The sequence below is a fragment of the Tetrao urogallus genome (assembly GCF_951394365.1).
Source record: "Tetrao urogallus genome assembly, chromosome: 2".
NCBI lineage: Eukaryota > Metazoa > Chordata > Aves > Galliformes > Phasianidae > Tetrao > Tetrao urogallus.
In genome coordinates, this window is record NC_136814.1 from 8108855 (window position 1) to 8122675 (window position 13821).

General features: G+C 39.5%; 1 protein-coding gene across 1 annotated transcript in view; it reads left to right on the forward strand.

The window, feature by feature from the left end:
• Positions 1-13821, forward strand: part of WDPCP (WD repeat containing planar cell polarity effector) — a gene marked incomplete at both ends in the record, with an annotated part of 133043 nt that overhangs the window by 98369 nt on the left and 20853 nt on the right. The window contains 2 exon segments of the mRNA XM_079532782.1: positions 1401-1464; positions 6380-6482. Coding sequence (XP_079388908.1) covers positions 1401-1464; positions 6380-6482 — 167 coding nt within the window.

A 13821-nucleotide genomic window follows, 5' to 3' on the forward strand; every position in this document is an offset into this window, starting at 1 on the left:
AACTGATTAATTTATGGAACTGTGAACAGGGGAAAAGGAAAAAAATTGCCACTAACAGGAAAACAGAGAAGTCATTCTGCATGGTATCGTTTACTTCACAACTCTAAGTAAGAGACGGCTGTTTCGTAGTTTCCCAAATTAAAATAATCTCACCAAATCCATTTCTGTAGGGATTTTTAAACAGTTTAAAACAGGCAGTAGCAGAAAATGTGTTCAAACAGGATCACTTTTTCATGGTACTGAGTGATGGTCGCATAGTGGTTATCTACATCTAGTATGAGAGGTATAAGCCCAGTGCAATGCTGTATGTATTCTCGGAAAGCTCCCAATTGATAGCTTTTTCCCTCCTGCTTTAGTCAATATCCCAAACATTTCATATAAGGGGATGTACAGAACCTTCAACTGCATTTCTGTCCCATGTAGGTATTTGCTGTAATTGCCAGGAGACGGTGTGTGGTCTGTGGGTAGAAAGGAGGTAACAGTCTGTGTCCTTACTAATGGAAGGAGTTGTTGTTCAGTGAACCTTCAGCCACCAAAATGGTGTTCACCAAAATGATGTGATAAAGCTCTCCTGGGTTAATGGTAGTGGGGAAGTTCTGCATCTACACTGCTCCCTTCCTACTTTGCTGCACATCTAGGAGATTCTGAGGTGGTATCTTCCAGAGCTTGTCTACAGGTAATTTTGGTGTGTGGTTCTCTCTTCTTCCATTCCTTGTTTTCACTCACTGACACAGCCTGCTTCACCATGGGATCTTCAGAAAACTCTCAGGACTTGTAGCAGACTGCCAATACTGAGGGAGATAGGAGCAAAGCAGTGTCGCCTCCTCCACCCCACTGGAAAAGCAGTGCCTGGGCATTCATGACTGTTCAGCATGACTCGAGTGGATGATCATCTTCAGATAGCTGCACTGTAATGACAAAACCCAATGCAGTCTTCTACAAACACCTGTGAAGAGTCCTGACCTGACTTCAGAGGTTCTTGTAAAAGGTTGCATTGCATCCTTGGCGGAAGATTGTCATCTCTGGAGATAAAGCCTTCTGAAATCCCTGGGGACTTCAGAAGATTTGGGGTTAGTCTTTTCTGTAGAGGATTTTGAGTTTCCTACCACTGTTATTGGAGCTAACATTTATCTATGTAATTGGTGGAATCTTTTCAAGGATTAATTAATTAATATACAGGAGCTTCTGATCCTTCAGATTCAACTAGATCTGATGGGACTGAAGAATGAAGGTTTTAAAAGAGAGTCACTGTCCTGCCTTACTGTTTTGCGGTCCCTTTTACTCAAGTAAAGCTTTGGCAATGCTTTTGAGGAGGATCAAAAGGACTTTGCTCATTAACAAAATTAGATGCAGGTCTTACATTATCCTCAGCAAGTGACATATTTCCCTTTTTCTTGCAGGTATCAGAGATTTGAAAAAGCATTTCTACTAGCTGTTGACATAGGTGCTCGGGACCTCTTCATGGTGAGTCATCTCTGGAGACAGAGGCTGTTGTCAAGATGTTAGTTGTCAGCTTTTTGCACATTAAAAAGGATCCGTGTCATTTGCAGCCTTAGACACATACTGAAGACAGAGTTATTCTACCTGGCTTGCCCCTTGCCATCTCAAAACTTGTCAATTTAGAATCATTGACGTTTTACCTAGCATGGCCTAAAGGCTACTCTTTATTTTCTAGGAATTAATGTTTATGTTTTTGAACTTTCACCTTCTTCGTCTGTCCTGATGTGTGTGAATGTCATCTTGCACTCTAATAAGCTTATACGTTTCTAATCCGTTCCTTTAAGACGTACAACTGCTGAGTCTTGGACACAAGTGCTGACCATATCCTGGGGATCCTGAATGCTCTCAGTTTGTCTCTTAGGGTTTTGTGAAAAGTGACAAATTATGAACGCTTCTACAGGTACTTTTAAAACAACAAAGCTCAGCAGCATCAACCCAAGGGTTTTTACATTTCATGCACTCTCTGCCCCCTCCCATTTAATTAGCTACAAAAGTAAAATTAACCAGCTCTTAAAAGGTCTTCTGTGTGAGCTCTGCAGGAGGCTCTTGTTTTATAAGATCTTGCACCACAATGTCACAGCGAGGTCAGATGGACAAAGCCAGTCATGCTTTCCCAGTCTCTCAGCATGTTGCTGCTCCACAGCTGATTTCATTGTTTTCAAAGAAACAATGGAAAAGGGCTTTGTTTAAAAAAAAAGAAAGGCCCTTTGAACGATTCCTTTGCTTGACTCTTTTGCATAATGAAGACATTCTGTTGTTTAAATTAAGCTTTGACACTAGATGTTAATATCATTTATCCCATTAAGTCACTTGCCCTGCTAGTTTGATCTTGATATTTAAATTGTATGTTAAATTACACAATTAAATCCTACTTTTATGGGTTATGAAAATTCCCTTCTAATTATATAAAAAGTTGTGTGAACCTTTTGATGTTTTTTTCACGGCTCTAATCATCTGGCTTGTTCCATCTAATTAGAAAGATGTGAGTATTGCGATAAACTTTTCTAAGTATGCATCAAAAGACTGTGATGGAAGTGTCAGGCATTTAGGAAATTCATTACGTGTTTTATATATACCCGCCTTGATTTTTCCTCTTTTTAGCTCTGCCTCTTTCTTCTCTCTTTTTGTTTTGCTTGTTTTAACTGTTAAGTTTTTCAATGCCGATTTTATCCCCAATTGAGGTGAGCCCTGCAGTCATGTGTAAGTGTCATTTGGCCTGCCGTCTCGGAGGCCCTCTCATGGGCTGAGGACATTGCATACACAGTCCTTCTCACCCTTCTTTCACTAATGGCAGCACCAAGGAGACACCAGTGTTGGGTCAGGAGGTGGGGGCAAAGATGCTAACATGGGAGGGAGGGAGCAAAGTGTGGCTGCACAGTCACGTCTCCCCGTCCCATCTCACCAATGCCCTTAAACATTAATATAGTTACCCGTGTAACTTACAGTCCTTCTAAGTACTAATGTAAAAATGCCACTGCTAAGCAAGGTTTGTGCATCCTTCACTTCTTAACACGTCACAATTTGTATATATTGTTTATATAGGTCAAAATGCAATTAACAGCATACAACTTGACTTTACCTATATTTAAAGTATTTGCAATTACATGCAGTATGAATAAGTAATATATAGGTCAATTACTTGTACTGCTGTTCTACAGACCTACCAAATCCGTTTGTAAAACCTCCGCGGGCTCTAAGAGTGACGCCACCTCATTTCTTGTTAATATTATGGGATTTTGAGAAGAAGTAGTAGACTGAGGAGGATATCTGATGGCATAAGCAAAAAGAAAAAGAAAAGAAAATTACTAATTGAATAGAAAGAGAAAAGGATAGAGAGCTACTAAACCGTAGCTTAGTGGTAGCAATGGTGATGGGAGGACGGTTGGACTTGATCTTGTGGGTCCTTTCCAACCTTGTGATTCTATGATTCTGTATAACAGAGAAGTACGGAGGATCCATGTCGCACACCTGTCTTCTCTGACTGTAAGGAAACATCCTATATCTCGGAGAGTTTATTCTGAGCCAAATTTGTTTTCACAAAACAGAGCTTTGCAGCCTTCGTGATTCTTTTGAGATTGCAAAGAAGTTTAAAGGAGTGCTATCTAAGGTGTGATTTCTTTCATAAAAATGAAAAAGAAACTAGAAAAGCATCCAACTTAACCTTCTTGCTCTAGCGTCACTAGTATGATGCCAAAACAAGGCACACAGGCACTGCTGCGTCTCCCCGTAAGCTTTACCCTCACGTCACATCTGAGTCCATCAATTATTACCATCTCCTACAAAGTTCAATAAAAAAATAAAACCGAAAAGGACATAATATCATGAACAACAGCTACATTTATTGGACAGCGACTGATCCAATCTGTGACAGAAAAGATCAAGCAATGCAGGGGTCGTTAGCTTTAAATCCTTTTGTAGTATGCTCCAGCTCTCAGCTGCTGAAAATTCAAAAGGCCATCGCACGTACCAAAGGTAGCAAAAAATGCAAGGAAAAGACACTTTAATAAAAGTGTCAGATCTTGGGCGATGCGCTGATGAGGAAAGCGCGTGTTTCGAAGACGTGTTGGAATGTTGCCCAGAAATATCCCATAGACAAATGCACACCAGTGTTTCAAATGACTTCTGCTCACCCAGGGCCAGCTCTGTGAGTCACAAAGAGGAGGGTAAAAAGGGAAGTGTCCAAAAAGTAATCAGGCTGTTCAATGATAAAACACAGCCCTTTCAGCAAACTCCTGATAAGCAGCTGAAAATTGTCACCGTTGTTTTTGGAGGGAGACGTGATATTTAACGTGGTAAATTCTTAGATAACGGTGTGAAAAAATCAGTAGCAAACATTAATTCTTGACGTTTCCCTGCCCTTCTTTAAGGCAACCTGTAATGTAGTGGTTTTCCTTCATCTTTTATTTATTTCCTGGTCTTGTCCTGCGCAGAGATTTATAAACTCTTAGAAGACATCGTTTTGGTGGCCGATTTGAATGAGAACCACTTAAATATTATCTGAAATAGTCTAACTAGCAGTTTTTATAAAGAAAAAAAATGTATCTTTTCTTTCTGAAGCTTGTTTGGAGATGGGAATAAGAGCATTTGAAAAACGAAATAAATTCTTTGTGCCAACAACATGAGGAGCCTCACAGAAAGCCCCTTGTCATCCTACTGCTGTATTTCTGCTTCTTGCAAAACCCCCATGAGTGGTGGGTACATAACATCTTCAGACGTCTCTAGTGTAAGAATATGGCCAAAACAAGCTCTGAAAGAAAAACGGATGTTCTGATGTACCTCATAACTGCACAAACTTTGTCATTCGCTGCGATTGCTCCTATTGCAATTCCCCAGGTTTATTATTTAAATCTGCATTGAGGTAGACAATGCCTCCCTTAGATTAAATTACAAGAAGAGAGGCATCAATCATAGTCAGAATGCATTTTAAAATAGGTGAACATAACCTGCCTATACGTTCAAATCTCTGTAAGCTCAGACTTGTCAGAGAGCCCTTAGGTTCTCTCTTGTTATCTAAATAAGCTGACAATAACTGAGGCTTAATCTTCATAGAAATCATACCTTGCTGCTCAGGCCCTTTTCTCTGACAGCCATGTTAGACCTACAAAGAGAGGAAGTGCAAAGTTCACAACAAGTTCAGAAGTCAGTACTTTGCTCCAAGACACTTGCACATTTTTAAGTCACACCTGTGTTAGTGTCTCCTCCACAGTCAGGCTCCTGCCAGTCAGGACCACATTCTCCTGTGGAAATGGTCTCATAACTGTTTGGTCCTCTCTTTGTTTTTTGTTTGTTTGTTTGTTTAAATTAAATGAGGGAAGAATACAGGTGACACTTTTAGCAATCAGGGCTGGGATGGGAAGAACTTTGCCTGTTGATCTTGGTTTTCGTCCTTCCTTCATTTGTCTCAGTTCTTGCACAGAGCAGCCCCTGCCTGTGCCACCAGAAGAGTAGAGTGTTAGTTGTATCTTCATTAATGGAGTGAAAGGATGAAACTTTACTTCAAGTTTCAAAAGACCAAAAACCAAGGGACTGAAAATCAAGGGACCGAAAACCAAGGCCACTGAGATTGCAACTTGTCAGCAGGAATATATTCTCATGTAAAATGTGCTGCAAGTAATGCAGGTGTTCTACACCTCAAAGGTTAACACACAATAAAAAGACTTCCAGTTGAACAGGGCACCATGATGAAGCCCTTGGTTTTTATCCCTGGATACAGAGTATTGGCAACTATTCATGCTAGACAACATTTTTGGAAAAACCCTTGTGTATTTGTGATGAGGAGATCCAAGAGTGCCTCAGGAACCTTGTCACCTGTGTGGAGGTTAAAACCTTTGAGCAAGTGTCACTGTGCGTATTTCCTCCTGTATCAGCACAAGGGCAACCTCTCTCTTAGTCAGAGCACAGCCAGTGTGTCATGACAGCCTCCAAACAAAAATTAGTCCCCACCCCAATTAGCTTTGCCACAGAAATCATGCACTGGGTGGAAGTTTTAATATTAAAACTGAGGGAAGAGTTCCAGTTCTTCCATTGTGGTTACTCAGAGCCTTCTTCTAGCAATTCTCTTCTAATTTTTGTACCGACCAACATTTCCCTAAAAGCACAGAGACTGGTTTCATTTATACACTAAGTCAACAGCTTCACTTTTATCAGTGCGTGATTGGTCACCATTTTATCCATTGTTAACAAGAAATGCTGTATTCACCAGCACAAGTCAGATAATAAATGTGCATTGAGAGAGAATTAAAATGTAAAGCTAGGTTCATCAGTTCCATCTGTGTTTGTGATCTAAATAATAAAAGAACCTCTTTCTTTTAAATTCCCTTTTGTTATGCCTATGAGATTCATTTTAGATTAATCTTTTATTTTTCTTTTATTTCCAAAGGACATCCATTACCTCGCTCTAGATAAGGGTGAATTGGCACTAGCTGAAGTGGCGAAGAAAAAGGCTAATGACATTGATGCAGAATCAATAACTACTGGAATTGGTAAGAATTAATGGTGTTTAAAAAGCCCTTTTTGTTGTAATCAATACTTGTCCTGTACAACACTGTGTTATATTTGTGGGGGCTTAGTGATTCGATTGCACTGTTTTATTTGAAAGTGAGACAGTATTTTTATTCATAACTGAAGAGTGGAGCTTATAAAAATGACAGAGCTTTCAGTGCCCATGAGAGGATTGTGTCAATGTAGGAGCTGCAGAACAAAAAAGATTAGCATACTATGGCTGTGTAGAAAAGTTCAGACTGCTCAAAATGAACTCAAATTCCCCTCAAATAAGGACCTGAATCCAAAAATCTTTTTTGTGCCAATATTAAAGGCCAGGTATGGCAATCTCATTCACCCATTTGCTTGTACATGCAGTCATGTAACTGGAGTCACGTCATGACTACATTGGAAGCATTCAGAGGAAACGTTTACTGATGAGAATGTAAGGCTTCAATCCTGGCTGTAAAGGGATTGCTTCACACTCAGTGGTTCCTGCGGATTTGTAAAGAGGACTGATTCAAAAACTGCAATGTTAGACTAACAGTTCAAACACAAACAACTTTTCAGACAAGGGAAGTTATAACTCATTTGTTTTCTCCATGTGTTTCCTTTGAATTATCATGAAGAGATGTATACAAATAGGTAGATTATTCTGATTCTTCTGGCCTAAAACACAGTCCAAGCAGAAAGTGTCTACAGAAGTCTAGAAAGCTGACCTCCAGCAGAGAGAAAGTAGGTAGAGGGGAAAAAAGTGGGCACAAGATGTTTATGTAAAATGTGCACAATGCTAATTTGCTTATCCCACCTTGAATATTAGATAAAGCCACTTCTGTCCTTGTCTCTTGCCAAGAATACAGAGCATGATTGGCACTTGGAAGAAGGAGTCAGAAAACCCTTCAGATTTTGAACAACATAGGGTTATTTTTGAGACCTAAAAATCAGATCTGTGCACCTATACCCAGAGTATATAAGCAAATGCCTTTCAAATGTGTGGAAGTACAGAGAGGCTGTATGTAAGTTTGTGAGGCTGTTTCTATGTACACAGACACAAGTTGCTGACTTGCAAGGTTGTGCAGTGCAGTGTCACCATCTTACCTCTCCGGCAGAGCAGAAATCAAGCAGTGCCTATCCTGAACTATCCTCAACACTTTCCATTTTCAAGCCTAAGTCACTTTTGCATCTCTGCCTTTGTACAAAGCTCTCTGACCACTAGAATTGCCTATTACAATTGAGATGCTGAAGAGTTGTTTCTGATTTTATCTATTGTCTTAGCATGTTAGTCATGTAAAAATGCACTTAATCCAGAAAAATTCGACCTTAATCTGTCTTCAATTCCTTGCAAACTATTAATAGATTTCTGAAGATAGGCAGTTTTGAACTTCACCATCTTATAGACACTGACACAAAAAAAGGTAGGGAAGAAACCTGAGGTGATCACAAGTGTGCTCTGAGTATATCAGAGGTAATACATGTACAAATACAGTTACAAATGTGCAGGTACACAGTGTTCCCCTTCTTGAGAGCCGTCCTGGAATTCCCCATAAGCATGAATTATTAAAGTCATTTTATATGATAAAGTCTTTAAAGTATTCTCATTTGCTGAATAATTAGCTATCAGGGTGACTTAAAATATTTAGTAAATTCAATGCCCCTGGGACAAACTGTCAGCGAGATTCAGTCTATTAACAGTAATGAATTTGCATCCAATTCATTTTATATGAAAATAAACAGGAGTCTCCCGTGAGTTTGTTTCAATTCAGATTGGATCTCACCTTAAACACTTGAAATCTCAGCCACAGGCTTTGTTTTATCATACTTTATTCCAAGGTCCTTTCTTTTGAATGTTTCTATTTCAGAAACTGTTGTTAGGAAAAAGAAAAAAAAGAAGTTGTCATGAAGAATGAGTTTTGTGAGCCCAGAGATAACACAAGAAGACTAACAAGTGCTTTCTATGTAAATGACTGCATTTTTTTAATATACTGTGAAGGGCAGTGAAAATTGTGCCTGCACCAGAAGCTTTAAAATGCAGTTCCAAACAAGTCTCTGTCTCCTATCCATCTCCTAAGCTGAGTCTTCATCATTGATTTCCTGCTTCCTGGGGCTTTCTGCCACTCAGTCACCAGTGGTCATACTTCCTAAGTCAATTCCCAAACACCTTGAATGCCCACTTGAGGCTCCTACAAGAAGGCAGCAAGCTAAGCAAATGAGACCCAAGTTATGCTGAGCACTACCTTAGGGAATATGAATACAGCATATTTCCTATATATGGTACAGTACAGTGTTTTGTCCTAAATAGTACTGATGTGAACCAATGTCTGCATCTGAGCTAGCCCATCCCCAAAACTCAGCTCACCTCTACTTGAGTTAGTGCTCTTGGCCAGTTCTCAAGCTTTTTAGATTGCCCGGATATATTTAATTTGTTCAAATAGTTTTGTATATAGGGCTACTTCAAACATAAAATACTTAAAACACAAACTTTTGGAAAAGTTTCAAACCCTTACAAATGATGTAAAATGACAATATAATTTCAGCTCGAATCTATAATCATTGCCGGATTCCTCACATCTATTAAATCAAGATTTGTTTCAAGATAAAATTAAAAATAGATTTATTGTTTCAAAGTTTCCTGAATTTTAGCTGTCTTCAGCCCATTGCTAGATCATAGTTTGCTATTCACTGTTTCCAACAAGCCACCATCAACACAAGGAATGGCTGGGTTCAGGTGGTCGAAACACCTGTAGAACTTGAGAGCATTGTTGTTTCGTGAGAATACTGCTGAGCAGGGTGAAGTGTCGAGTGAGCTTGCTGCTATTCCTTGCCTATGGTTTTGGCAGAATCAGATATTTTGTTCAACTGATTAAAATCTTCTGAAGAAAATTATTCTCATAAGATTTTATGTTTGACAGCCTGTGAAAATGCATCTTGAGGCATGAGCAGATTGCAGTAATGGTACCGTACACCTCTGAGTATACACTAGCAGCCTCCTCTTTCCTTGCTCCCAGTTGATCAGCAGACCAGTGGCTGTAGATGTTGTCGTTACCTCTGCCAAGGTTTTCCCATTGAATTATTTCTGTAGTAAACCTACGAGTTCCTTAATGAGGTCAGGGAGTTCTCATTTAGCCTTGAATATTGTGTGCACCTCATTTCACGGTATTAAAGCAGAGAGGATTTTCTTCCATGTTGACAATATTTACAGGCTTACTAACAATTTTGTTTATGGGTGTAGCCTCCCAGGTGCACTCCTGGACGAAGTAACCGGGTACAGCATTGTCTGTGGTGGAAGAGTGCATCTTCTCAGTGAACTGCAGGTTGCTAGCGTAAAACTTGGGTTGCAAAGAACTGACATGGCACAGCCTGTTAAGAAATGCCATAACTAATAATGATCACGGAGGTGAAGAACTCAGCCTTTCAGACATCATTGCTCAATGAATATCCAATGAAGAGCATATGCAGTCGGTGTCAGAAAGTTTCCCAAGGCCAACTTCCAACAAATTACATTAGGGCCTAGCAAGATGATTTCAACCTTCAAATCAATAGCTTTTACCCAAAAGGGATTCGTGTTGTGACAAGATAGATAAATGCTGCATAGTTCAGAGGCAAATTGGGAAGCCCTGTATTTCTACTTAGAATTAAATTCATAGTATTAGTAACACTAACGTTTAGGTAGCATTTCTAACAGAGGCATCGTAATAGTGAGATAGGATATCTTACCAATTTTCATAGAGGCCGAGGTCCAATTTCTTACACTGTTCATAAAATGACATTCAAACTGTAGGGGCCCTAAAGCTTTCCCCTTATTGGCAAGGAACATCACCAGCTTGAGCCTTAAGCAGAGAATGTTCATTTCTTCTCAGTTCTCAGTATTTTACCCTGAATGGCTTACATGTTCTTTCTGTTAGTTCTTAATGGCACATGCCACAGTCTTCATGCAGTCTGTCTGAGACACCAGTATGGTGTCACATACATCCTGCTGCCTCCAAATTGCTTGTGTCCTACTCACATCTTCACCTATTCTTAAGAGTCCAAATGAGCCCACTTGCATTTCAGACAACGTGTAGAACTGTCCGATGGGTTTTGTCACCTTCCCCAGCCCTGCATTACTGTGGTTGATAACAGTGGTTTCTCTTCCGATCATAATGACCCCTTGATGTACTCTTTCTGACATGGATGACAAAGCCTTCTTCATTTCCTGCTCTTACTTGACATACACATCTTCCTCTTCAGCTATCAGATTTCAAGCAAACTGAGAATCCCAGCCTTTTATTTGGTGTCATGAGTTTCATTTCACTGCATAGCATGTTGATGCAAAGGTATTGCCCAAAATACGGATGAACTGTGATCTGGGAGTACTTGGGGGGCACCAGCTGATGCTACAGTTTTCTTGAGCTCTGCTCCTTTCAGTTTAAGTTTTGTTTTGTTTATTTTAGTTGAGGTCTGTAGTAATGCCAAACTACTTTTGGCTCCACCTCATCTCACCCCTTCACTCGCTTCTGTCATGATGTCAGTTTTGATCTATACCTTCCCATTGCTAGACATCTTTGCCTAAAGACATAATCCTCAGCCCCTAATAATTATGAGCACATCAAAGGCTAGCTGGTTTGCTTAGCTGCAGAGGTCCACACAAAGATCTGTGTATCTTCACTTGAAAGAGATTTATAGTTTTCTGTCAAGCTTTAGAATAATCGTGACATGCCTTTTTCTTCCTTCTTCATCGTGACATATCCTTGCTCACTACAAAACCCGATTTTGAACTTCACCACTATAAGCTTGAAATTAAGGCACTACTCTCTGTAATATTTTAATTGTAGTGATACCCGTATTTCTAATATCTGTCAGCAGTAAAAAATATATCCCATTTAATGTGAAAAATGTTTAACAAGAGCTCATAGATTACCATGAGTTTGCCTTCATTTTAAATGATGTATGGAGTCACAGAATCACAGAATTGTAGGGGTTAGAAGGGAACTCTGGAGATCATTGAGTCCAATCCCTGTTAAAGCAGAGGGAAAAAAAAGTAACTGAAAGAGACAGTTTTAGGGAGTTGAATGTTTGTGTATATAGCTACCTGGCTATTCTATAAACAAAATAATTGCAGTATTTCCACTTTCTGGAAGTTGAGAGGAGCCGTCCCTGTCTGTTTTGTATTTGTTGTACTTACATTAGGTTATTGCAAGGTATGTCTCTTGTCACAGATCATTTCAGTACACTTCTAGCTTATCCCTCCAGCAAAGTTGGTGCATGTGAACAACAGAGAGTAGGTGACACTAATTAGCAAGTAAAAACTTATTTTCTGTAGCAACATATCAAGAAGTAACTTGCGAAAGTGAAAACAATTCACAGTGAGATTCCTTGAGTGAGGATGTGAAATGACAGAGTGATTCAGCTTAAAAGATCTCAAAGGGGTGCCCGTGGCAGGGCATTGCAGTATAGAGAAGTTAGTGAATGCGCAATAATTAGTATGTCTGTTATTACTAGCAATTTAAATAGTACATTTATATAGTTCTCTATTTAAAATAAAGGCAGAAATACTTTGGATGTGTAGAGATGCATCACATGTAAAAAGTTGGAAGTCATTAAAAGATACACTTTCTTAAAGCAAGGCATTCGTGCCTGTGTCCAGCTGAAATTTCTGTGGATAACTACACGTTCCTTCCCAGTGTTATACACTGCACAGTTCCAGTCAGAATTCACTATTCTTTACTTCCCCACTCTGACACTATGGAGTGTTGCCTTTCACCATGAAGCTCTGTATGTGTGCATGGCCATATACGTGAAAATTAACCAGAAACCTTTTAGTTTAACTTCTTTTCATTAAGTTCTGCTGGCATCATTCATCATCTTCATGAGAATGGGTGGCTGAGGAAATTTGTATGTGCCACTCCTGAAAATATAATCCTCAATAAACTGGGATTATCAGCCAGTTCAGGAAGCGATTTTGAAAACTTTGCAGTGAAATGTGATGTATGGGGAGATCATTCAATTAATGCTGGTTCTTTTCCTACTGCTTTCTTAACATTCATTAAATGCCAGCTATTTAGGAGTCAATTGGTATGATGAGTTTTTCAGCCAAGCTGTGGTACACCAAAAGTAGAGTTAGGCTCCTTATGTATGACAATCACATTTGAAAAGGCTCCAGCTTTGGAAAAGCATATAGAAATTATCTCAGGATATGATTGAAATGGCAGATTGATGGCAAACATTTTTACGTCTGCAACTTGTGTCATGCCTGAAGAAGGCCTTCTCCAACATCCGTCCTGTTTTTTGTTGCTACTCAAAAGGGAAAAGGGACATTTGGAGCACTAGGAATGTGAGTCCTCAATACTGGCTCTGCAGACCAAAGTCAATTTAAATAAGAAGCACACATAGTTAAAGTAACTGTTGAAACAAGCTATCAAAGAAATTGATGCATGGAAAGCGCCTTTGCATGGAGAGTGAATGAATAGCTTTCTGGGAAATAGGTTTTAACCAAATACAATTTATATATGAGTCAAACACAAGTTTTTCTGGCTCAGTGTAGGATACCTGAATGAGATTTAATGGCCTGTAATTCACTGTAGGTCAAACTAGATGAGTTGTTCTGTATCATTATAGTGTAATATTCATATGTACTGGATTCCTGTCTTGCCTACAGCTCTGTGAAAAAGCCCCTGGTAAATCTCCCATTAGCTTCAAAAGGCCCACATGTAGGCTGAAAGACTGCAGTTAGAAGCCACATAATGTATATTCACACATCTCATAGTATGCACGTGTGTGTGTACATAAGTGGGTGTTATGTTTACACATACTCAGCCAAAAACTGTCCAGTCATAAAAATAGCTCTAACTCTGAACATGAGAGCTAGATTAATTATTATGTGTTTACATTTTGCTTTGTGACATCAGCAGCCACAGCTGTTTTTTTTTTTTTGGTTTTTTTTTTTTGGGAAGAAGAAATGATCACAGCAGGAGGTGCTTTCATAATTGCTGTAGCTGCCTGGGAGCGAGGATCTGTAAGTTCACGGTGTGTCAGAGGCATGTTTGTCTTGCACACCCTTGAGCCATCCTCAAGCCTCTAGGTTTCTGATAGGGAACTTGCTGGTTGCATTTCTATGCACCGAAAAGAGTTGGCAAACACATATTTGCATGGCAGTTGGTATGTGTTTTGTCCTGTTTGTTCTGCGTAACGTAATGTGATGTGACAGGCTGCAATTTATCACATCGGTGGCATGACAGCAGAGGAATGGGAAAAGAGGTATAATGGTGATCTGACGCAAGGCGTCAACTTAGCATTAGGTTGTAATATCTCAACATGAGGGCTTTTTATATTCGCCTACCAAATAATTATCACCAAACGTTCCCC